Source organism: Tripterygium wilfordii, chromosome 10, assembly GCF_013401445.1.
Source record: "Tripterygium wilfordii isolate XIE 37 chromosome 10, ASM1340144v1, whole genome shotgun sequence".
Classification (NCBI taxonomy): Eukaryota; Viridiplantae; Streptophyta; class Magnoliopsida; order Celastrales; family Celastraceae; genus Tripterygium; species Tripterygium wilfordii.
In genome coordinates, this window is record NC_052241.1 from 8764491 (window position 1) to 8790059 (window position 25569).

Sequence of the window (25569 nt, forward strand, 5' to 3'; positions counted from 1 at the left end):
CACTCATGTATGTGATATCTCGTACAAGTCTCGAGTTCGAGTCTTCCCCATCCTCCTTCCCCTTGTACTCCTATTAAAAAAATTGCTTATAATTCTATTATTATGATACATATATTGAAAACAACATCTATATATATATTGTTTATTAAAATAAAAAAAAATTTATTGGCACTTTTCGCCGATTGCGCGAGTTGTGGACTAGTTATCTAAACAACCTGAAAAAAGAATAAAACACCCCCTGTGGCTTAGTCGATTTTGAGGTCCACCCTTGTGGTTTACAATTTTATAACTATACCCCTTATTGGTTTGGTTAATGTTAGCAGGGGCCCATGACTAATTTGCCTTAAATACCAAACCTCTCGCACAACCTCCCTCTCATTCTTCCTCGTCATCTCTTGTGATAATTTGAAGAATGGGTTGAAGAGAAATGTTGGACCCAACAAATACTTGAGATATTGTTTGATATTGGGCCTTTGGCTCATGTGGGTTTTGTCCTTAAAAGGATCCTCAAGTATTTGAGGGTTGGACACCACTTATAAATTGAATGGAATTCTCATATTTTTTCAATGTGGGATTCCTAACACTCTCCGCACTTGTGGCTCATATAATACCCAATAAGTGGATTAGACGGGTTAGGCTTCATCATGTGGTACCCCTCACCTTGTGGGTGGTCCATATTCAAAAGGCCCACAAGTGACCCAAACGCTAACACTCCCTCGCACTTGTGGGCTCATATGAGGCCCAATAAGTGGACTAGACGGGTTAGGGTACATCATGTGGTACCCCTCACCTTGTGTGTGGTCTATATCAGAAAGGCTCACAGATGACCCAAACGGCATCGAGTGGAGGTCATGAGGATCGAGCAACTGTTCCGATACCATGTGATAATTTGAAGAATGGATAGAGGAGAATTGAAGAATGGGTAAATGAGAAAGGTTATGCTCAACCAACACTTAAGGTGATCGAGAATCCTTTACGAGCTGGTGGAAGCTCATTTTGCGTGTCGTGTGTCACCCTTTTATTTATCAAAAAAAATAGTGTCACTCTTTTAACTTATAAAAAAAAAAAGAAAAAAAAAAGGTGACAGTCTTTAAGTGAGGGTGATTTTTGGTGAAATATATAAAAAGTAAACATATTTTTCATAAATATTTTTCAAAAAGTGAAAAAAGTAATATACATTTATGTACATTTCTTTGAGACGAAGCAACCTCAAAAGTTAAAAGCTTGAATAGTGAATTGTAGTCCAAGATGGATACTACAATTCATATTATTGCAAACTTTTCAGTATCCCTATCCATTAGGATATATGGGTTCCTTTCTGCCGGATGTTCCTTAACTATATCTATATGCCCACTAACTTTCCACATCAATTTTTAGCACTCAAAATCTAATCACAATAATAAATCATGACAAAAGCAAGAGCCATATATTTATTATGGGATTCACTGCACCTATGATTAAAAACAAGCATGTAAAATTGATGTTAATATGAGAATTCTTCATATATATATATATATATATAAAATAGTGTGCATGGAAGTGACAACTGCCATTTGTTGGTCACAGCTCCTTTGTTATCTTCAAGGCAGAAGAAAACTTTCTGCTGCTTTGACTCTCCTCAATTACCCTGTTCGGCTATTTTTATGGAACAAGCAAGTAAGCAACCACTTGGAAGTCCAATGTGGATTCCCATTTTTTTTCCAGCCTAAATTCGACGCTAGAAAACAAAGCTAAATTACATTGCGTGGACACAACACAAAGGCCAAAGCCAGCTAATAATACACACATTACGACCAAATTGCCCCTACTCACACCCTTTGAGTTGAAATTACTTGGTAAAAATGAAGTAGTTGAAATTAATATTCCCCCGTTGGGCTCGGATCAGACATCAACGGGTAGCCGCATCCTGTTGTCTTCATTATCTTCTAAATTTTAGCAAACTTAATGATTAAATTAAGCCCCTAATCATCTCTGGATAACAACATTGCAATGCAATGCAATGCATGCTACTTCTTTGCTTTTTCTTGTTTTTCCTATTTATGTGGAAACCATTTTCACCCACTAAAACCTTTTCAACCACTAAATTCCAGCAAATCTTCATTGTTTTTCAGCCAACCCACATTTGGATTACTAACCATAATCAAATACTAAATATGGAGCCAAAGCTTTAAATGGAAATTTTTTTAACTACCCAATATAATCCTATTCACTAATACTTCCTTACTAAGGAACAATAGGATGAATGTAGCTGGAGAGAATCCCACGTGGCAAAACCTTCTTTATTTGTATTTTTTGGAATATAAAGCGCGCTAATCTCCCTCTAAATAGCTTATTACAGCTTCCATTAATGCCAATTAAAAATGATTGTTGATTGACCTCTCTTTCTAACTCTTAACTCTGCAAAAACACCAAATGATTTGTGATTCTTGGTTTTGCTCTCTCTAAAACTGCCTAAGTTTCCCTTTCTTTGGAGCTTCTTCTTCTTGTTGTTTGGTTTATTCTCCGAGCATCTCCACATTTTTCATCTTATTCATGGAACTGGCGTCAGGGATGGAGATTCTGGGTGTTACTTGAGACCCATTTCGAAGATTTGTGTAATTCTTCACCGTAACACTGCATAAAAGAAATAAAACCCAGTTAAAGAGAAACCCATTTTCATTGTTTGTCTTTTACCCAGATAGAGATTTCTGTTCAGTTGAAGGACTCGAGGTGATCAAAATGTTCAAGCCCAAGTTCTATGCGAAATGGTTTGATGGAAGCTCTATTATCTGTTCTTTAATTGATATTGAAATGTCGTTTTTCATATTCTGTCTTTGTCTTCTGATCATTTGGGTTTCTGTTGATACAGCAAGTCATCATTGAAGACCACAAAGACGCGAATTGAGGTGTTAAAGAAGAAGAAAGGCTCTGTGGTGAAGTTCCTTAAGAGCGACATTGCTGAACTTCTCAGGACTGGTCTTGATTACAATGCTTATTGCAGGGTATGTTTTTGTTCAATCAATTATTTGTCATGGGTCCTGAAAACCCAATTATTATTGTGTTTATTCTCTCTCTCTTTCAGTTTTCAATAGCTTCCTTATTATGTTTTCTTTCAGTTTGTCTTTTACCTTTTAGCATATATTTAGGACTCAAACCTTGCTGGTGTTTGTTTCTATGGAGACAAAGGGGGCTTTCTTCCCATATTTTATTTTAAAGTTATATTTCTTTCTTTTCCCATTATGTTTTACACCAGAGATTCAACCTTTTGAGAGGCTCCGTTCATCTTTGCCGTTGATTCCGCAGACATTGACAAACACTTGTTTTGATTAATGCAAGTTGCATTGCATAAGAAGAATATTTTATTGCTTCTACAATTTTGAGTTTTTTGGATGGTAGAAAAAATTAATCTCTTCTGATGGAGAATTTTCTTGGTTCCAGGCATCTATGATGATAAGCCTACATATTAGATTTCTATGTCCAGGAATCTTGATGATAATAAAAACTTTCCACGGCCAAAAGTTGAGGAAGAAGCATATAATTATATGCCTTAACTTTAAGTGCTGTGCATCATTATATTCCTCAATTCTGTAGATTGAATGCGGATTTCCCAAAAATCCAGTATAGTAACAGATATGGCTAACAACAAATCATTTTCCTTATGTCCAATGATATTGTTGCTGTAAATATAACTATACAAGGATATCAGTTTTCGAGAAATAGGAAAATGATGGATACAGTACAACTTTTTCATATTCTATATTCCAGTAGATTTTTTGTAGTATTTACTGTTTGAAAGTTAAATTTCATATTGTGCGAGTGCATAAAAATTTGCCTGCTACTTAAAGGAATGGGAAACAGGTAAAGGCAGCACCATGCCTACCAGTCCACTAAATCTGCAGAGTCGCTCAAACTTAACTCTTGTCATCCACCAGCAAGTTTTAAAACATGGATTGCGACTGCATTTAATTATATTCATGTTCGACGCATATACCAATGGAAAAAGAACAGTCATTAGTTACCATAGTGTTATATACTTACATGCACAATTTTTATTTTGTTTTCGATGATGGAGCAGGCTGAAGGGGTTATGATTGAGCAAGACAGGTTATCCTGCTACCATTTGATTGATCAGTTTGTTGGGTGTATCTCAAGCAATCTTTCAGCCATGCAGAAGCAGAGGTATATTTTCCTTCCACTTCATCAGTTTGTTGGGATTTTCCCTTCACAAATATATAACTAATTATCGCATCAAGTGTAATAAGGGCCACGCTCTTTGCTCCCTTATTCTTTCTGACTTGAATAGGCATTTTCATTTGAAGTTTTTCTCAAGTGAAAAGAAAGATTCACTCATTTTTACTGAGAAATTTACCTTTTGTGTGCCATGCTTATCAAAGTAATTGGAGAAGTGCCTGGGGAAATCAGATGCTTACCAAAGTAATTGGAGATGTGCTTAGGAAATACAGACACCAAACGTTGGAAACCTGGTACCTGAACATTTTTATCATATAAACAGTCTTTTCCAACAAGTTTCCTTAGCAGTCATATATCTATGCTTAGCTAGTGTATGCTTATGTATTATAGCAGCTAAGTCATCATAATCGAGTTTGTAGTTGGTTAGATTCACATGGATACTTTTCTATCTAAAACCCAGAAGGATCCCACCAAAACAAGGGGTAGTTCAATGGTAAGGATTGGGAAATCCTTGGTTCTAAAACATCTGGAGCAACTTGAACTTAATAATATATACTAGTTGTTTCCAACCCTATCTATTGGAGGTTACACATTCTTAACAATTAATCATGAAAAATCCAAAGTACTAAAACCATATTTCTGTTTGGAATTGGTGTCCTCACAAATAGTTTGACTCCTTATTATAGGATAAAGAAAGAAAACCTGGATATGGTTATTGCTATAAGTTTCAAGGTGAAAACACATACAATAGCAGAAGGAGAAAAATAACTCAGTGACACTGAAAATTGGCGCTTACTGCTATTTGACTTGCACAACTTCTGGTTTCCCAGCTGATAATTTTTATCCTATTTTTCTTATATCAGCTCTGCTTATATAAGGATTAGTGATTCTTAAAGCCAAGTGTTATCTTTTGCTTTTTAGTCCCACATTTTTAGTTTTGATACACATATATACTCATTAATACTTCTATGTAGCAGGGAGTGCCCTGAAGAATGTAGAGAGGCTGTAGCATCCCTCATTTATGCTACAGCTAGATTTTCTGAATTTCCAGAACTCCGCGATCTTAGAACTCTGTTCACCGAGAAGTATGGGAACTCCCTTGAACCATTCACAAGCAAAGAGGTAACAGCCGTCAACTAATAAAACATGCACTTCGCTTTGGTACATAGATGATGTTATTACTTATCCATCCAATTTCTTACATAGTTTGTTGAGAAGCTGAGTTCAAAGACGGTGACAAAGGAGATGAAGCTGCAGTTAATGCATGATATAGCACAAGAGTTCTCTATTGATTGGGATGCCAAGTCTTTGGAACAAAAGCTCTATAAACTGCCTTCATCTAAACAAGTGAGCTTCCATTGATGTCCATTGCTTCTAGATTAACATACATTCATCGGGGGAGTAAAATTCATTGCAACCTGGAAACAAAAAAGTACGAAAACCAGATTATCTGCTTTAAGGGATAACTTTTTTTTTTCTTGTTCTCTATTAAAGTACATTCTACATTACATGTCTAGTGTTAACATATTGAGCCCCTTGTCCAACCCCCTAAAAGGCCTATTAGGAGGTAGGAGGAAACCCTCATTTAAACCACACACCAACCCTCTTTCCAACCGATGTGGGATACTCAACATCCCCCCTCACGTGTGGGTTGGCCTCTTTCCAACCGATGTGGGATACTCAACATCCCCCCCTCACGTGTGGGTTGGCCTCTTTCCAACCGATGTGGGATACTCAACATCCCCCCTCACGTGTGGGTTGGCCCAACTCCGAGAAGCCCACCACGTGAAAGCCCATCGCGTTGGACTGGCTCCGATACCATGTTAACATATTGGGCCCGAGAAGCCCACCACGTGAAAGCCCATCGCGTTGGATTGGCTCCGATACCATGTTAACATATTGGGCCCCTTGTCCAACCCCTTAAAAGGCCTATTAGGAGGTAGGAGGAAACCCTCATTTAAACCACACACCAGCCCTCTTTCCAACCGATGTGGGATACTCAACATCTAGTATAACATGATAGCCAGGGAAATTCTTCAAAAAGGTGAGATGACAATTTACAACACCAATGAGAGTAGGTATGTTTGCTTTAGCTCTATTCTAAATGACTCAAGTGGGTACCTCAGTGCCAACTCTTGTGGGCTGCTTCTCGGTTGTTACTTGTCAATAAAGGTGTATTTAAGATTTTTGTACTGCTGATACTTACAGCGATATGGTTCTTTTCCAGGAGAGCACGTATGATTCATACAACATGAAGACTGATGATGATGCATACAATCAAAAGAAAAGCAGGGATGGCATAATCCAGGAAGACATGACAATAGACAAAGTAGCCCACCATCAAGCCAGAAAGGGTGTTAAAAATGGTGGACACAATCAACAGAGTAGTAGTGATGATGAATCAGCCGGCGGAATGACAAGTTCAACTTCAGTAGATAGCTGCTCGGAGGATGAAGTGAGCAGTAAAATACCCCTTTTCTCCAAATTTAAACCTCCTCCGTATTTCAAGGCAAAGGCAGAAAGAGAAGAAAGCCGTCTAGCAGAGGAGTACTCAAAACCAGAAAATAATTTCGCTGCAGTTGTAGAGGAAAACAACCACAGAGATGATTCTGTTCAGGAGGAGAAGCCAAAGCCAATATCAGTTAGAAGAAGAAACTTGAAGCCACCTCCAGGACGTGAAAACATTGGCAGTACAAAGACTAATCTGGCTTCGAACACTATACTAAACGGAAAGAAACAAAAAGAGCCAAGCCATGAGATGGATGAGGAGGAAAAGGAACTTGATGAGCTTCTGACCCACTACACCAAGAATGATTTGCCGGGTGAACCGAGTAAAGGGAAGCCTTATATAAAACCTCCTCCTTCACATTATAAACCTGAAAATGCTGAAGGCAGCACAAGGCAGAGAAACACCAAGTTATCTGTTCCACCAGGAAGAGCAGCGTCTATGCCAGCTGAACCAACAACACCTACTGAGTCTCATGCTCGAAGCAATTCATTGCAGCCTGAGACATTAGCTGGACATGTTCATCCTAAGCTGCCAGACTATGACAATCTAGCAGCTCAAATTGCAGCTCTCAAAGGCAGATAAATGAAGATAGCACTAGAATATTACGAAAGATATATCCACATTCTATTGTTTAGCATGCATGCTTTTAGTTCAATAGGTTGGGATTCTTCTGTTCATTGGTCACACGTAGGAAGAGTATATATGTTAGTCACTGCTAGTAAATTTCATCCATGTTCATAGACGAAGTTTATTGATTGGTCTATAAATATATAGCTTCTAATGTCAGTGTGTTTAATGGGTCCAATCCGTATGAGAACATTTGAAGATGGTTAAAATGAATGTGATAGTATTTGTGGGAGAGGAGGTTTGAAATTCTTTAATCTTTGTCTAAAGCAATTTTAAATTTATTTTTAAATAATGTTAACAGATGTCCTAAGATATTTGTTAAGGATTGATTATAATATAAAAAAAAAAAAAAATCTTTTTCCCATTCCAATCCAGTTTTTCCATGTACACTCGTTAGCATTTCCTTTTATTTGTGACTTTTTAACTTGGGTTTGACTACTACTATTGTCTTCAAGATCTAATCAACATTCATTTTTTTATAGTTTGATCCAATCGTCACTCTAACACTAGTGACAACGTTTCACTCTGTTAAATGCAAGTAGGAAGGAATGATGATTACTTCTCCCCTGTTGAAAGTGTTCTACTACTACACGCTGCTTTTCCTTTTCTGGAATCACCATTACCAAACATGAAACCCTCTAATTCGATAAGTTTTAGACTTTCTTGGTACCCATTTGAGTAAAATCTATGAAATCAATCTAGAATTGGATCCAATCCAACCCAACTGACACCACCAGAACCCAACGGTATGGGTTGCAATCAGTCCAAGATCGAGAACGAGGAGGCAGTGTCGCGATGCAAGGAACGCAGGCAGTTCATGAAACTTGCAGTCTCCGGCCGTAATGCCTTCGCCGCCGCCCACTCTGCCTACGCTGTATCCATTAAAAACACCGGCGCGGCCCTCAGTGACTACGCGCACGGCGAGCTCCACACCATCGCTTCCGCCGTCCCCGCTACCGAACCGACCTCATCTATGGCAACGACAGTGTCCATGGAAATGCCTCCTCCGCCGCCTCCTCCCAAGGATTTCCAGCCCCTCAAACGGTCCGCCACCATGCCTGAGATGGTGCGCAAAGTCAGAGGAGATCATAAACCCATGAGTCCCACGATAGAGGAGGAGGAAGACGAGATGATGGATGTTGATAAAGAAGAGTTGGTGAGAAAAAGAAGTGGAAGCAGTCGTGGCAAGCGAGTTGCTTATGATGATGAAGCAGAAGCACGGCTTCAGAAAGACCGACAACGTCAGAAGGAGGAACTAGAGAGGACGCGGGCCTCACCGGCACCTGCCCCTCAAAATGATTCGACATGGGAATACTTCTTTAATACGGAGAACATGCCAGGGCCGAGCTTGGCTGAGGTGGCAGAGCAACCGGAGGTGAATGTGAACAAGGAGGAGATTGATCGGAAGGTCTTTGATGAAATGATGAAGAAAGAGGAAGAGGAAGAGGAGGAGGAGGAGGTGGTTGTGCCAGAAACGTCAGTACCGGATAATGTAGAGGAAGTGGCTGTGCCAGAAGAAATGGCAGCAGCGGGGAAGGTGGCGAAGAAGGGGAAGACAGGGATAGGGGCAGGTCCTCCAGTTGTGGGGGAGAGGAGAGTGGGTAGGATGAATTTGAATTTAATCAAGATTTTTGAGGAGCTTGATGATCATTTTCTGAAAGCTTCAGAGACTGCTCACGAGGTTTCCAAAATGTTGGAAGCTACTCGTTTGCATTATCACTCTAATTTTGCAGATAATCGAGGTAAAAGAGTCTTGTTTTTGTTGTTGCATTAGCTTTTGGTTGTTTGGGGAATCGGAATCTGCTTGAAATTGGCTTCTTTCCTTATACGATTTCTCTTAAATACCAGCATATGATTGGGAATGAATCACTGAAATGCCTTGGTTTGGTTATTGTAATTTTTTTTCTTCTGCCCTCATATTCAAATGATGAAAAATATGAAATTTGAAGTGCTATGGCTAGAAAATCATTGGTGGCCAAGAGTGCATGACTAAAAGTTTCTGGTTTTGCCAAAATTGACTCACACCAAACTATTTCATAAGGTCGTTGCAATGTACCTTCATAATCCAGTTCCCATTAGTAATCATTATTGATATTGAAGGCGTGTTTCCATATGCTTTGTACGACAACATCCTATTGATAACCTATTTTCACTTGAAGTTATGGTGGTTTTGCTTTGCAGGACATATTGATCACGCTGCTCGAGTTATGCGTGTTATTACATGGAATCGGTCATTTAAAGGGCTTCCAGATCTTTATGGCGGAAGGGATGATTTTGACTCAAAAGAGCATGAAACTCATGCCAGTGTGTTGGATAAGTTGCTTGCATGGGAGAAAAAACTTTACGATGAAGTGAAGGTACGTAACCAGAGTCCTGCTTTGAAGAGATTTTTAACTTAGTTTGGATGTTGAAATTCTTAAGATGGCTTATTATATGAATTTTTTATTTTTACAAATTAAATTTCTGGTTGCTTTTAAGCTTTTCTGTGTATCAAATTTATTTGTACTTTCGTGCTTGGACCTTTATAAATGAGGAGCGAAAAGAAAAGGTGGATATCATTAAGTATTTAGAGTTGTAGTTACTTTTTCATCGACAATTTCAGTGTTCGTATTCCTGTATTTGTTATCTGCAACATCTTCATCTGAAATTTTCCCAACTGCCGTCCCTTCCTTCCTACTAGTCCTCTAAAACTGTCAACTCAAATGCCAACTTCACCATCACATTTTTAATCATTCATGCTTTTGAGACTTTGGATACTAGACCAAAAATTTAATGTTTATGAGATCTGACGGAGAGTAGGGGGGAATATAGAGTACAGATAGAGGGGAAAAGGAGAAAATTTTTAGCAATAGAAATATTAAAATAGAGATTGAAGAAGAGAAAGTGATATGTGAGATACTGAGATTGGAGGATAGTAACTAGTAAGAGACAGATAAATTTGAACTCCTGAAGCCAAGGCTTCATGGCAGTGATTGTGGTGGTGACATGATGCTTGTACTCTCTCTTTGGTTGAGTCAATTGAATGCTGAATTGTAGTAAAAAAGATAGTTTATTCTTACTTTGGACATATTCACGGCAAGTGAAAACTCGCCACACTTGTTCATATTTCATAATATGGGCTTACTAATCTATCAATTGAAAACAAGTATAAGATTTTGTTTCTAAAGCGGGGCTTGCAGCCTAGTGGTAGCCAACTCGCTTGTGCATGGTTCTATTCTCTCCTCTCTCAAACATTGGCTAATCTTTTTGAGGAACCAACTTGTTTTCGTATCATCTTCCAATGCTTTGGGGTTGGGAATCATTATTTAGTAATAGTCATTGGTCTCTGGAGAGTCGGTGAATCAGGTGATTAAAAGCTAGCACGGGTCAGATTTCGAGCCACATTATTGTGTTAGTTGAATAGTTGGCATTGAGTCATTCTTTGTGTTGTACCAAACATCAGAAAATGCAGAAAATAGTTTTTTGTTAACCGCTCTATGAATAACAAATAAAACCAAATTGTTTTCCAAACCTTATGGACAGTTATAAAAGAGATAAACACAAGGTAGAAAAGTGCTATATAGCTAACAGTACGTTTTAACTTGTTTGTATAAGTTGAAAACTAAAATCTAATGGTCAACCATTTTAAAGGAACATGATCCGTGATTTTTTTTCACTAAGTCTTCATCTCTTGCATGTTAATGGGACAAAATGACAAGTAGTGCAGTCGTCCTACCTCTACATTGCAAAATATTGCCTTGCATGATAGTTAGTCAGTTCATACTTAACTTCATCAGGATTGGATGTTCAATGGAATTTCGTAATTCCTAGTTCCTCTTTCCTGCTTTGTAGTCAGAGTTGTTTGCTAGTTCAATATGTTTTTTATTTGATGAGCTTATTATGAATATTATATGCTATGGGAGGTAAAATATTTGCAAGTACACCCTTTTAACGTTGACGCTTTGCCAAAAATCTCTCAGTTTTTCAATTTTTCAAGTTTTCAATTACACCTCTTAATCTTCATGAATTGAATCAATTGATCATTTTGTTTGGCTTCCATTTAAATTGGTAACAGAGACCTTTTCTTTTGTTCTTTCAACTTTTTTACACAAATTTGTTTCATCTTCATCCAACCTATTATGTTCTTTCTACCTTCTTTCTTATTCTTTTCTACCTACTGCAAATTAATGAGATTGTTATTGGTTGACTAGGAACAGTGTCTGTAGTGAGGTAATGAAAATCAGCCTGCAAGATGCCCCCATAAACAATTCTGGTGAAAATTGTAATAGCTAAGACCTTCTGGATTGTTTAGCTTCATTGAGAATTGAGGGAGATGAGTTAGATTGCCCAACGTCATTGACGCTACTGACTGGGAGTTTTGCCTTTAACGAATTGCAAGATTCTGAATAGGCTGCCTGTTTAGTTGATGTAGAGTAATCAGTTAGATTGCTATAATGTGCATTAACTTACAAAATTTGCTCGTCTGCTGAACTTAGAAGTAACCATTCAAAAACCTTGTCATTTGATGATAACTGTTGCTGAATAGGAAGGTGAAATTATGAAATTTGAATACCAAAAGAAGGTTGCTATGCTGCACAAGCAGAAGAAAAAAGGTGCCCACTCGGAATCATCGGAGAAATTAAAAGCAGCGGTAAGCCATCTGCATACAAGATACATTATTGACATGCAATCCTTGGATTCAACAGTTTCTGAGATAAACTGTTTACGAGATGAACATTTATATCCAAAGCTTGTTCAGCTTGTTGATGGGTAAGTTGATATTTATGGATATAGAAGTATCAACAGTTGAAGTTGTCAGTGACTTCAACTGCTTAGGATATAATTCGATGTTTATATGCTGCAGTATAATTTTACATCAATGTTTATAAATCTATGTCTGTTATTATTATTATTATTATTATTTAATTTCTGCTTGTTATATTCACTGGGGTAATTAGCTTTAGTTAGTCTCATTCCCCCAAGGAGTATATCGTTGCATAGGTTAAGATGGTTAGAATGCCCGAGAGTTTCTTTTACAAAGGAAGGTTTCATGATTGATCTTCCAAATGGTTACGAAATGCTTCATAAATTTGCTAAAAGTTGGAAGAAGAGTTCAGAGTTGAATTGGGGTGTGCTAGGAATTGGAGCTAAACTTGCCAATTGGGAATATGTAAAGTCGGTCGGCAAGTTGAATTACTTGATATCAGGACCAAATATCTTTTCTTTTACCTGCTACAAAAGGAAGTTGAATCACTTGCTAGTTAATGGATGAAAATTGTGCGTCTCTTGGAGATATCTCAATTCTCAAAGTGGCAAATGATGAGGGTTATAATGAAGCCTAGCTTTGGCATGTCCCAACTCTGCTCGAGTAACATATTAAGCTTGAGCTCAAGCTCAAGTTGATTCAAATTTCATTTTTTAGCTCGAGGTCTGGATAAGTAATTACTGCTCCACCTCAAGGTTTGTTTAATTAAGCTCACCAATATATTTGAGCTGTCACTTTAGCATCATTTAATACATATTTTTTTGACAAATATTGAATAATATGTATAGTTTAATTGTATCTCATTTGGATGATGAATTCCACATTGTGCTTTAATATGCAACATATAGTGCAAGGTAACATGAAGGCTTAGTTTCTTTTTCTTTATTTTTGATGACCAATTAAATGCTTTACATGAACACTTTCAATGGAAATACAAAGTTGCATCATAATTAGCTAGACTCTTGAGAACTTGTGTGTGATTTTCTAGCAGAACCCAATATTTGCTGATTATAATAATTTGTTGTATGGATCTCAGGATGGCCATTATGTGGGATACTATGCGGACTCACCATGGGAGCCAGTTTAAGCTTGTGGCGGCATTGAGATCATTGGATGTTGCAACCCTGAGTTCCTTGGATATACAATTCTCCAAGGAAACTAGCGAGCACGACCATGAGCGCACTTTGCAACTAAGTGCTGTTGTGCAAGATTGGCATTTACAATTTTGTAAGCTAATAGATCATCAGAAAGAGCACATAAAGGCCCTCAATGGATGGTTAAAACTAAATATCATCTCCATTGAGAGTAGTTTAAGGGAGAAGGTTTCTTCCCCACCAAGGATTGAGAGTCCCCCAATTCAGGCACTTCTCATTCGCTGGCATGATTATCTGGACAAACTTCCTGATGAGGGTGCTAGAAGTGCTATAAATAACTTTGCTGCTGTAGTACACACTATTATCCAGCACCAAGAAGAAGAGATGAAATTGAGAGACAAATGTGAGGACACAAGGAAGGAGCTTTCCCGCAAGACCCGTCAGTTTGAAGATTGGTGTCACAAGTATATGCAGCGGAGGACACCTGATGAATTGGTTTCAGAGGGGGGTGAAGATAACATTCATACCGATGTTCTTGCAGAGAGGCAGTTTATTGTGGAAAATGTTAAAAACCGATTGGAACAGGAGGAGGAAGCTTACAAGAAGCAATGCATTCAAGTACAGGAGAAGTCCATCACGAGTCTGAAGACTCGCTTGCCGGAGCTCTTCAGGTCGATGTCCGAAATTGCTTTTGCATGTTCCCAAATGTACAAGAACTTGAGATCTATGTCTCAGAGCTGAAAAAAGAAGGGGAAAGAAGGGGAGAAGGAAAAAAGAAGTATAACCTTCTAATGTATTATATATGTCTTCAACTTCTGCAATTTTTCTATGGAACTAGCAGAGGGTTGTATATGTTATGTTTATTTTATTTGTTTGTTACCAGCTTTAGGGTTCTCATGTATTCTCGACGAGGTTGGACAATGCGGTTTGATGATCTTAGTATGATCTTTCCTTCGAAATGTTTCATGTACGATTAATTGAAATACTGAATGCTATGACTCGCCAGGCCTAGCTAGCCTAGCTATCCATAATTTCTAACTGGATATTTACTCTCTGGATATTGGTTTTTTGCTTACAACAATCTGATTAATTGCCCAAGGACAGGTAACTTGCAATAAGTTTAGATTGGATATTGTTACCATGTGTTTTGAGTTGGTTGGGGATACTAGTCTCACCATATCTCTCTTTTTCAATTAAGGAAAAAAATTAGAGATAAGCCCTAAGTTTTGTTCCATAAAATTAAAGTTTAAATAGTATTCCATAAATAACAAAAAGTTTAAATAACTTGTTTTATTGTTTAAAATACGCTCTCCCTAAATGACTTGTAAATCTAAACAGAAGCCCTTACCAACACCATCTCCATGACTCCATCAATTGCAATTGTTCCAGCTTTTGTAGCGTAAATCACCAATACCTCGATACATGTAACTGGCCATTAACTCGAGGAACACCATAACGTTTGAAAGTTACAAATCCACATGCACTCTCTATCCACGATCCAAACTATTAGAATCCAGACAACCATATTCAGGGAAAAACTTGGCCTGCAAATTGAGTCAGAGTCGGTGCGAGACATCTTTGTCATGAATCCTTGTCCCTACTTCTATTTAATGATATGTGTTAAGTCTCACATCGATAAGATGTGTGGACAATTCCTTGTATATAAGACAAGTCCTCCCCTTTACATCCAACAAGAGATTTTCCATTGGGCTCAACCACCATTAAGTGAGAAAGGTCGAAGGGAGAAACAAAGTCGTGTAGACCCGATATATTCACCGGAATCGGAAAACCCATTGTGGGCCCGATCTATCCATGAGAACTGAACAACCCAAAACAATTCGGTGTAATTGGGCATGACCTCTACTCCACTTATTGAGTCTAACATAACCCAACTCACAAATGTAGAAAATTGTTAAGTCCCACATCAGTAAGATGTGTGGATAACTCCTTGTATATAAAGACAAACCCTCCCCTTCACATTCAATAGGAGTCATAAAGAGAGCCACTAGCCTAAAAAGCTACCAAATCAATCCGTTCCCCTCACTAGCTGTCAATCACCTCCTAATATTAATATCAAAATTTTATTTATTTTATTGATCTAAATTCAAGTTTCACTAAAGACCTTTAATAAGAAAAATTTAGCTATGCATTTTTGTGTCCTTGCTCAACTACATATATACTTGAGTGGGTATAACTAAGTGAAGATTTTATTTATTATACTATTATTAATATTAATAAATAAATGATAATATTTTAAAAAAAAATATGCAGTTCAAAAATTATTATCACGGATAATCTCCCTAATAGAGACATGTTTTTGGTACCTGAGCAGGTGTGATGTTTTTATGGGAATGCTTCAATGAAGTACCGCTTGTTGTTGTTGGGTTGAAGTAATCAAGACTTTCAAATTGAGTTTTTTGATCCTATTTTAATTTGTACTTGAACATGTGGTTTGCATTTGTGTCTTCTGATTGTGTTTTACTTATTTACGTACTTTTGTTTTGAAAATGTTCTATGTGCAGTGATGAAAAACATGAATTATGATATAATGTAATATCACGTCTGCTAAGTGGGAGAATGTAAGATGTTCCCAGTCAAAGCGTGGCGCATATGTCATTTTCTGTGTCAATTTCTTACTGATCTAAGAAAGATAAATCACACATCTTTTTGTATGTTAATCATTTATTGCTCCAGAAACCATAATGTGCCACATTTTTATTAGTCTATGATAACTATATATAATTGCTTAAATCTGTTGTGTGATGGATGATAGGTATGATAATACCTATTATTTTTGGTAGAAATATCCCCTCTTAAGCTTTCTTTTGATAAATAATGAGTGTATTTATGTGTTGATTTGTATTTTGATAGGTTGATTGCGGTTTGGATGAAAAGCGACGGAAAAAGGGCTGAATTGAAGAAAATGTCCACCGACCTTCGTGTGTTCAAATAGTCATAACTTTCTGTCACATTATTGGAATTGAGCGCAACAAAAGGCATTGGAAACTAGACATCTCAAGCTTTCCGTAGAATCTAAAATGATGCAAATCGGAGGTCATATGGAGAAGTTATGGTCATTTGAATAATGTGCCTAGGGGTAACGCGCCTAGGCGCGCGCCTAGGCGCACAAATTGTGCACGCCCAGGATCACTCCTGCACGCCCAGTCCAGAGAGTTGGACTTGAATTTTAAGTTGTGCACGCCTAGGATTGCGCCTAGTGCGCCTAGGCGTGCGCCTAGGCGTGTGCCTAGGCGTGGTGCGCCTAGGCGTGAAAACAACGCGCCTAGGCGTGAAAAGCAATTTTCTGGGGTGTTTTAAGTCGCGATTTGTCCGAGCTGCGGGACTTTTTAACCTAGAACTGATTTTCTGGGGAGCGAAACCAGAGGGGGAAGGCGATTCTTGGAGCTAGGAGGAGAGATTCTTCAGCTCAACTTGGATCTACTCAACTAATTGGGTTTATTCATGATTTTCTCATCTTTCCTTTTGTGTTTTTCTCTCATTATGTGTAACTAAATCTCTTGTGCCAAGGCTAGGTTGAAGCCTTGGGTTTGATGACTTTGTTTATGACTTGATTTACATACATATGAGTTGATTTGGGTATAAATCTTGTGTTTCTATGTTTGATTGCAATTTATTCATGCTTGTGGTGTTTGGCCAACACTTTAGGTTTTTGGATGAAATTGTTTGGAGAATTTGCTTAGACAATAATATGTCAAGTAGATTATGCTTCTTGAAACACTTGATTATGAATGTGTTTCCCTTTAATTAGGTGACAATTTGTATGAATCCTAATCTCCATAGAACTCCATGAATTCCTATGCATGTTTAGACCAATAAGATGGCTAGAATGTATTTAGGAATATCCGACCTAGACCAATAAGATGGCTAGTAATCGATTTTAGGGAGATTTGGCTTAGGTGCGCTAAAACCGACTTAGGTACGGATTCGTTATGCCCGAATTAGCAAATATGTGTGTAAATTTATGTCATTCCAAGTCATTTCCCAAGGGGGATTCCGAAGCCTTGGTGTTCATCTCATATTTGTTAAATCATCTCATTTGCATTAGTTGCATCCTAATTCTAAGAAAATACCAAAAACACTTTGCTCTTTGCTTGTTTTAGTTGAATTACCAAACCAAACAATCTTGAGTTGAATTTTACTTTTGATTGCATTGTCCATATATACATGCAAATATACATTTGGATTAAACATAACACCGTCCCTGTGGATTCGACCCTTGCTTATCATTGTGCTGTAGTCGCCGACTAGTACACTTGCTAGTAAGGTTAATTTAGACCCAACAAGTTTATGGCGCCGTTGCCGGGGATGGTAGCTTACGTTTGATCCATTTTTGTTATTTGTCCATAATTTTTTTTTTCCTTTGTTTGTACATAATACTTGTACATAATATTTGTTAACTAATTTTTCTTTTGTTGGCATATGCTTTGAGATGGGATATCCTCCACCATGTGCTTATCAGGGAGCAGGTTTTTATGGGTCGAGCTTATATTTGCAAGGATATAATGCAAGGACAACTCCTCCAAACCATGCCCCATATCCACCATGCAACTCCTTCTCCAACACTTATAACTCTGGAAGGTGTGAACAACCTCAATTCCTATGGAACAACTACCAACATCAATTTGTTCCTACACAAGCAACACCACCACCATTGCTTGAGCAAGCACAAGACTCATCTCTACAAGACATACTAAATGCATTGGTTACGAGTACCCAAAAGTTGAAAGCAAACACTCAAGCTTGTAGAGAGGAGATGTGTCAATGGGCTTCACCACCACCGCTTGAGCAAAGACATGAGTCATCTTTGGATGACATACTCGATTCCTTAAATGCAAGTACCCAAACTTTAGCAGAGGCAACGCATAGGATGGTATCAAACAAAAATCAGCTTTGCCAACCTATGATGAAAACAAGTGAGGGGAAAGATATATGTGAGACAACTCAAGCAGTTACATTAAGCAGTGGCAAAGAGTTGGAGCTTAGAGAAAAAGTTGAGTATAATTATGTGGATGAAGAGGAGTATGAGATAATGCTTCTCACTTCATTTTCGGAGATGGATCCACCAATGAAGGAGGGCATGGATTTAGAAGAATCAAAAAATTCTCCATCAGCTGCAGAATGTGAGATAGTTTCAATCGAACAAGAAATTAGTGGACCTACATGGGTTGAGCAAGATATAGAAGAGAAAGCTCTTGTCGATTCTGAAAAAAATTTGAAAGCTGAAGATTTGGAGAACAAGTATGATGATAAGGTGGAGGAAGAATGTGATAACTTTGTAGAGAGGCATAAGGATAACACACTCCACAATCAGGTGCTATCACCATTTGAAGCACTATTCATTGACTTTATTGGAGTTGAGGAGCCTAATGTAAATCTCAGTGCTTCCATAATGCAAATCCTGGAGGAAATTTTGCCAACAAAGAAAAAATGGAAGCTTCAACAAAGCATGGAGAGCTACATTGCAAGATCATTGAAGAAGTTTCCCCTCTACTCAAAATATATCTTCCATTGGCATGGAAAACTACAATTTCAACCAAGAGGGCCAAAGGAATTTAGAGATAGAATCTTTTTGATGGGCACATCAAAGAAGGATGTTTGTGCCCTATTTATTGAGCCACTGCAAAGTGGTAGATCTCGTCTACCTGAAGACAAGAGGAGGGTGCATATAGACATTGAAGAATTATGGCCAGGCCAGCACCCCAATCCACTCGATGCATGACTCCAACCCCCAGGTTGTATTGTTTCAACTTGTCCTCTTTTTAGTGCATTATTACATTGTTATGTTTTGCATTGAGGACAATGCATTCTTTAAAGTGTGGGGTGGTGGACTGCATATGGATTATCTTGTGCAAAATTTCACATGATTTTTGTAGTAGCTGAATTTTAAAAAAAAAAAAACAAAGAAATTGAAAATTTAAAAAAAAAATAAAATAAAATAAAATTTAGTGCTTGAATCTTGCATATTTATGGGAATTTTCTGTTGAATTGAGTGCTATATTGAAATGCAGCTAATCTTGGTTTGTGGAACCCATCATATCCTTCTATATGCTTGACGTCTACTCTATTGCACAACCACTGTAATTCACCTGCACGAGAATGTGTGCTTGTGGGGTATGACTTGGGTGAATAGATGTTGGATGTGGACTTTCTCTAAGATGATCTAGAACACCGTGTTAGTTATATTCTTGGCACTAGTTAATTACAAGCATGTTAAAAAAAAAATAAAAAAAATAAATTTGATGATGATTAAAAGCATGTTCCGCTCTTGTGATCTTGCTGAGTAACCGGGGCTCTTGTCTAACCAACTCGAGTTTCGCGTAAAAAGGTAAGACAATCTTGATGAACATACTAGGCTAGCTTAACTTCGAAGCCTTTTCAACTCGAGTGATTGATCCGAGGTGTGCTTTATCACATAATGCCCTAAACCAACTGGTTGGGAGTCATTGGTTGAGAACTCGTTACATGGGTTGACTAGAAAGCTTAAAGGAGTGAGCATTCCACGGGCCTAGTAAGATGAAAATAAAAAAAATAAAAAAAAAAAGAGAAGAAGAAGAAGAAGAGAAGTATGTATATAAATAAAAGTGCCTTGGTATTACTACTTGACTGTTCTTGGAATTCTTGGAATGTGACTATGTTTGGCGCCTATGAACTCTTGGAAGCCAAATAATTATACATTTTTTCTTTGCACGCACTTAATGTAGACGAAGTGATTGAGTAGACGGATAATCTTCATTAAGTATATGTTTGGATGAAGTGTGGGGTTTCCACATCTTTTTGATTGCATGGCATTGATGTATATTGTTTCGATTCTAGTGATTTCCCTCCCATATGTTTGATTTGAGTTATCTTGAAACGTTTGTGGGTGTCGTTCTTGTAAGCCCTCAGGAGACAAAACTCCTCCACTAGGGACACCTAGGGGTTTAACGGCTTGTTGCATATGCTAAATGCAATCGCGATTTCTGCGTTAGTGAGTTAGGATGTTAGTTGGTAGATGTACTTTGTTTAGTTTTACTTGAGGACAAGTAAGGTTTAAGTGTGGGGTGTTTGATAGGTATGATAATACCTATTATTTTTGGTAGAAATATCCCCTCTTAAGCTTTCTTTTGATAAATAATGAGTGTATTTATGTGTTGATTTGTATTTTGATAGGTTGATTGCGGTTTGGATGAAAAGCGACGGAAAAAGGGCTGAATTGAAGAAAATGTCCACCGACCTTCGTGTGTTCAAATAGTCATAACTTTCTGTCACATTATTGGAATTGAGCGCAACAAAAGGCATTGGAAACTAGACATCTCAAGCTTTCCGTAGAATCTAAAATGATGCAAATAGGAGGTCATATGGAGAAGTTATGGTCATTTGAATAATGTGCCTAGGGGTAACGCGCCTAGGCGCGCGCCTAGGAGTGGCGCGCCTAGGCGCACAAATTGTGCACGCCCAGGATCACTCCTGCACGCCCAGTCCAGAGAGTTGGACTTGAATTTTAAGTTGTGCACGCCTAGGATTGCGCCTAGGCGTGCGCCTAGGCGTGTGCCTAGGCGTGGTGCGCCTAGGCGTGAAAACAACGCGCCTAGGCGTGAAAAGCAATTTTCTGGGGTGTTTTAAGTCGCGATTTGTCTGAGCTGCGGGACTTTTTAACCTAGAACTGATTTTCTGGGGAGCGAAACCAGAGGGGGAAGGCGATTCTTGGAGCTAGGAGGAGAGATTCTTCAGCTCAACTTGGATCTACTCAACTAATTGGGTTTATTCATGATTTTCTCATCTCTCCTTTTGTGTTTTTCTCTCATTATGTGTAACTAAATCTCTTGTGCCAAGGCTAGGTTGAAGCCTTGGGTTTGATGACTTTGTTTATGACTTGATTTACATACATATGAGTTGATTTGGGTATAAATCTTGTGTTTCTATGTTTGATTGCAATTTATTCATGCTTGTGGTGTTTGGCCAACACTTTAGGTTTTTGGATGAAATTGTTTGGAGAATTTGCTTAGACAATAATATGTCAAGTAGATTATGCTTCTTGAAACACTTGATTATGAATGTGTCTCCCTTTAATTAGGTGACAATTTGTATGAATCTTAATCTCCATAGAACTCCATGAATTCCTATGCATGTTTAGACCAATAAGATGGCTAGAATGTATTTAGGAATATCCGACCTAGACCAATAAGATGGCTAGTAATCGATTTTAGGGAGATTTGGCTTAGGTGCGCTAAAACCGACTTAGGTACGGATTCGTTATGCCCGAATTAGCAAATATGTGTGTAAATTTATGTCATTCCAAGTCATTTCCCAAGGGGGATTCCGAAGCCTTGGTGTTCATCTCATATTTGTTAAATCATCTCATTTGCATTAGTTGCATCCTAATTCTAAGAAAATACCAAAAACACTTTGCTCTTTGCTTGTTTTAGTTGAATTACCAAACCAAACAATCTTGAGTTGAATTTTACTTTTGATTGCATTGTCCATATATACATGCAAATATACATTTGGATTAAACATAACACCGTCCCTGTGGATTCGACCCTTGCTTATCATTGTGCTGTAGTCGCCGACTAGTACACTTGCTAGTAAGGTTAATTTAGACCCAACAATGGACATAAGAGAATCACCGTGAACGAAGGAAAATAGCAGCAAGTTATCGGTCCTCTCTACCCTCTCTTGAATTCAAGCCATCATCAAGTTCAATCAAGCTCAAGGGAAAATGAAAGAAAAATTGAGTGTTCAAGAATTAAGTATTGTTGGTGGGAAAAGCAACAAGAGTAGTAAAGAATCAAAATGATTCCAAAATTTTCTTGGTGGGAATAGCAAAGATACATACATCTAACCAAATGCAATAAATCTCAAGGCACATGGTTAACATAAATGAAAGTAAAATAAAAAAGGGAATAATTTACAGAAAACATGAATAATCGAAATATAGAAAAAAAAAGGGTGCAAACTTGTAAGAAGTCTCACAATGTTAAATGATGTGTGAACATTCCTCTTAATAGGGTTAAGCTCACCCCTTAACAACAACTAGGCATTTTCCCTACTTAAGTGAGTTGGGCCTTGTCCCACTTTCTAGTTAGGAAGAAACAAAACCGTACATACTCGATGTATTCATGGAAACCGGACAACCCAAAGCGGATAATATTGTTGATGTGTATATGGTTTAAAAAGTGTTGATGTCAGTTGCTGCCTTTCTTGTCAAAGGATTAAATATGATCTTTGACTGACAGCTATGGTTGTAATTGACAGCTATGGTTGTAAATATTCTGACTTTAATTAGGATATATTTAGGCTATAATTAGACAATGTATATATGGTAGCTTCGCTGTTTTAGGGGCTGAAAATCAGCTTGTATCTTTTCTGTTACAATTTGTAATCTTGTATATAATGCAGACTCTCAATGAAGAGAGCAAGACTTTTCACCAAAAGACTCTAAATTGACATGGTATCGGAGCCCTGGTTCTGAATTATCATTTGTCTCTTGTTCTCAAGTTCATTATTCTCGGTTATTCTAGTTCTCTTGATCTCATGGCTTCAGATAAATCTGATGTTTCTCTGATTCGTTTCAATGGAAAGAACTACTCAGCTTGGTCGTTTCACTTCAGAATTTCTGTCAAAGGCAAAGAGCTGTGGGGACATGTTGATGGCAGTAACCTTGCTCCTGACAGAAACAAAGACAAAGACCAGTACACCAAGTGGGAAGTCAAGGATGCTCAAGTCATGGCATGGATCCTAGGATCTGTCGAACCCAACATCATCTTGAATCTTCGATCTTCTAAGACTGCAGCCGAGATGTGGACTTACCAACAAAACACTGCTCTTCATTTCCAACTTGAACATGAATTGGATGCTCTACAACATGATAGTCTCTCTATTTCTGATTTTTACTCTAGTTTCAATAATCTTTGGGCTGAATACACTGATATAGTTTATGCTACATTACCATCCGAAGGTCTTAGTTTTGTTCAATCTGTCCATGAAACTACTAAGAGGGATCAATTTCTAATGAAACTGAGACCTGAATTTGAGGGGACCAGATCCAATCTTATGAATCGAGAATCTGTTCCCTCCTTGGACACATGCATCAGTGATCTACTTGGTGAGGAACAACGTCTTCTCACTCAAACCACAATGGAACAATGACGATCCACATCTGTTCCAGTGGCCTATGCTACACAAGGTAAGCCAAGAAGTAGGGATATGAGCACTGTTCAGTGCTTCTGTTGCAAAGGATTTGGCCATTATGCTTCAAGCTGTCCTCGAAAATTTTGCAATTATTGCAAAAAGGATGGTCATATCATCAAGGAATGTCCTACTTGACCCCCCAAGAGATCGGAAACAACATATGCAGTCTCAGTTGGCCTTTCTAGTGCTGGAAGTTCTGTGGATACATCTTCAACACAAAGTGCTCCTGCTTTTGTCCAACCCGTGACCCCTGAAATGATTCAGTAAATGATCATTTCTACATTTTTCGCTTTAAGACTCTCAGGTAAACCCTTCTCTTCATCATCTCCTTGGCAATCTAGTTTTCTTGGGAATAAAGAATCATCATCTCTTAATGCTATCAAGCTTGATTGCAATTCTTGCAGGCTTGGCAAAAGTAAAACTCTACCCTTTCCTATTCACACCCCGAATGTAGTCCAACCTTTTGATCTGATACATAATGATGTGTGGGGTATGGCACCAATCATTTCTTATGCTAATTACAAATACTTTGTCACTTTTATTGACGACTATAGTCGTTTCACGTGGATTTATTTCCTCCATTCTAAAGATGAAGTTGTTTCTATTTTAAAGATTTTTCATGCCTACATTCAGACCCAATTTTCAGCCAATATCAAAATCCTTCGTTTTGACAATGGGGGTGAGTATATGTCTCATTTGTTTCAGGATTTTCTACAACATAATGTCATAATCTTTCAACGATCTTGTCCTTCAACACCTCAACAAAATGGAGTTGCCGAAAGAAATAACCGTCACCTTCTCGATGTTTTCTGCACTCTACTATTAGAGTCATCTACACCCTCTAAATTCTGGTGTGAAGCTCTCTCAACTGCTGTCCACCTCATCAACAGATTGTCATCTCCCTCATTGAACCACAAATCTCCTTTCACTCGGTTATTTGGTCATCCTCCAAATTATTCCAACCTTCGTACTTTTGGTTGTGTCTGCTATGTTCATCTTTCTACACATGAACGCACCAAACTCACGGCTCAGTCAATCAAATGTGCTTTCCTAGGATATTCGGTACACCAAAAAGGTTTTCTTTGCTTTGATCCCAATTTGAGTCGTATTCGAGTTTCTAGAAATGTGATTTTTCTTGAAAACAAATATTTGTTTCCTACTCACCAGGATCCTGTTTCTCCTTCATTTTCTGTTTTGCCTACGTTTACTAACTCTTCTGCAACTCCAGACCTTAGTAAGCTGCTCCTAGTGTATCAAAGACGCTCCGCCGCCACATCCAACCAGCCTGCCATACCTCCCACGTCCTCTCAAGCTCCTATCCCGAATGCTGATTTGCTCCAGCAACTGCACATCCTTCTTTCAGACATAGTACTCGGGTTCGTAGACCCCCATGTAGGTTTGGTTTCTCTCCTCCTTCATCCTTTACAGCTACTTTGTCTTCTATTCCTATTCCCTCATCTTATAAACAGGCAATGGAGCACGCGTGTTGACGGGAGGCTATTGAAACAGAACTTCTCGCACTTGCAGAAAACCAAACCTGGGATGTTGTTCCTTGTCCCTCATCTGTGAAACCTCTTGGCAGTAAATTCATATTTACAATCAAGCTTTGTTCTGATGGGTCCATAGACCGTTACAAGGTTCGATTAGTGGTTCTTGGCAACAAACAAGAATATGGTCTAGACTATGATGAGACCTTCACACCAGTCGCCAAGATGACCACTGTAAGAACTATACTAGCCCTTGCTGCATCCCAATCATGGCCCTTACATCAAATGGATGTCAAGAACGCGTTTCTTCACAGTGATCTCAAGGAAGAAGTTTACTTGAACTTCCCTCTGGTATGCCTTCTACCTCACCTAATGATGTTTGCAAATTGAAACACTCTTTGTATGGTTTAAAGCAGGCACCGCGAGTATGGTTTGAAAAGTTTCGATCAACTCTCCTTGGTTTTTCTTTCACTCAAAGTATATATGACTCCTCTCTTTTCCTAAAACGGACATCGAAGGGCATGGTTCTCCTCCTTGTTTATGTGGACGATATTGTCATCACTGGCTCCGACTTGGCAGCCATCTCTGAGATTTTGACTTTGCTGCGTTCTACATTTCATATGAAAGACCTTGGCCAACTAACCTATTTCTTGGGTTTAGAGGTCCATCATCAGCCTCAAGGTATCTTCTTGAATCAGCACAAGTATAGTCAAGATTTGATTCAGTTAGCTGGCCTCACCGACTCTA

General features: G+C 38.3%; 3 protein-coding genes across 4 annotated transcripts; all 3 read left to right on the plus strand.

The window, feature by feature from the left end:
• Nucleotides 1–2430: 2430 nt before the first annotated feature.
• On the plus strand, nt 2431–7524 carry LOC120007899. 2 transcript variants are annotated; one of them, XM_038858379.1, is made up of 7 exons: nt 2431–2747; nt 2849–2981; nt 4055–4158; nt 4374–4463; nt 5148–5292; nt 5377–5517; nt 6398–7524. In XM_038858379.1, the coding sequence occupies exons 1-7, from the start codon at nt 2719–2721 to the stop codon at nt 7259–7261; spliced, it is 1506 nt and encodes a 501-aa protein (XP_038714307.1). In that variant the 5' UTR covers nt 2431–2718; the 3' UTR covers nt 7262–7524. The 2 variants fall into 2 exon arrangements, with proteins under 2 accessions (XP_038714307.1, XP_038714308.1); XM_038858380.1 differs by lacking the exon at nt 4374–4463.
• A 294-nt stretch (nt 7525–7818) lies between these two features.
• On the plus strand, nt 7819–14182 carry LOC120007810 (protein ALTERED PHOSPHATE STARVATION RESPONSE 1-like). Its single transcript, XM_038858264.1, has 4 exons — nt 7819–9048; nt 9488–9663; nt 11832–12055; nt 13087–14182. The coding sequence occupies exons 1-4, from the start codon at nt 8055–8057 to the stop codon at nt 13883–13885; spliced, it is 2193 nt and encodes a 730-aa protein (XP_038714192.1). The 5' UTR covers nt 7819–8054; the 3' UTR covers nt 13886–14182.
• Nucleotides 14183–22263: 8081 nt separating this feature from the next.
• LOC120007351 lies at nt 22264–23293 on the plus strand. Its single transcript, XM_038857547.1, has 2 exons — nt 22264–22311; nt 22643–23293. Exons 1-2 carry the CDS (start codon nt 22264–22266, stop codon nt 23291–23293), a joined length of 699 nt encoding a protein of 232 aa, XP_038713475.1.
• Nucleotides 23294–25569: the final 2276 nt, after the last annotated feature.

Coding starts and splice junctions, on each gene's coding strand:
- LOC120007899 (XM_038858379.1), top strand. CDS start 2,719: ATGTTCAAGCCCAAGTTCTATGCGAAATG. Junction 2,748..2,848: donor CCCAAGTTCTATGCGAAATG/GTTTGATGGAAG, acceptor CTGTTGATACAG/CAAGTCATCATTGAAGACCA. Junction 4,464..5,147: donor CACCAAACGTTGGAAACCTG/GTACCTGAACAT, acceptor TCTATGTAGCAG/GGAGTGCCCTGAAGAATGTA.
- LOC120007810 (XM_038858264.1), top strand. CDS start 8,055: ATGGGTTGCAATCAGTCCAAGATCGAGAACGAGGAGGCAGTGTCGCGA. Junction 9,049..9,487: donor TAATTTTGCAGATAATCGAG/GTAAAAGAGTCT, acceptor TTTGCTTTGCAG/GACATATTGATCACGCTGCT. Junction 12,056..13,086: donor CTTGTTCAGCTTGTTGATGG/GTAAGTTGATAT, acceptor TATGGATCTCAG/GATGGCCATTATGTGGGATA.
- LOC120007351 (XM_038857547.1), top strand. CDS start 22,264: ATGGAAACCGGACAACCCAAAGCGGATAATATTGTTGATGTGTATATG. Junction 22,312..22,642: donor ATATTGTTGATGTGTATATG/GTTTAAAAAGTG, acceptor CTTGTTCTCAAG/TTCATTATTCTCGGTTATTC.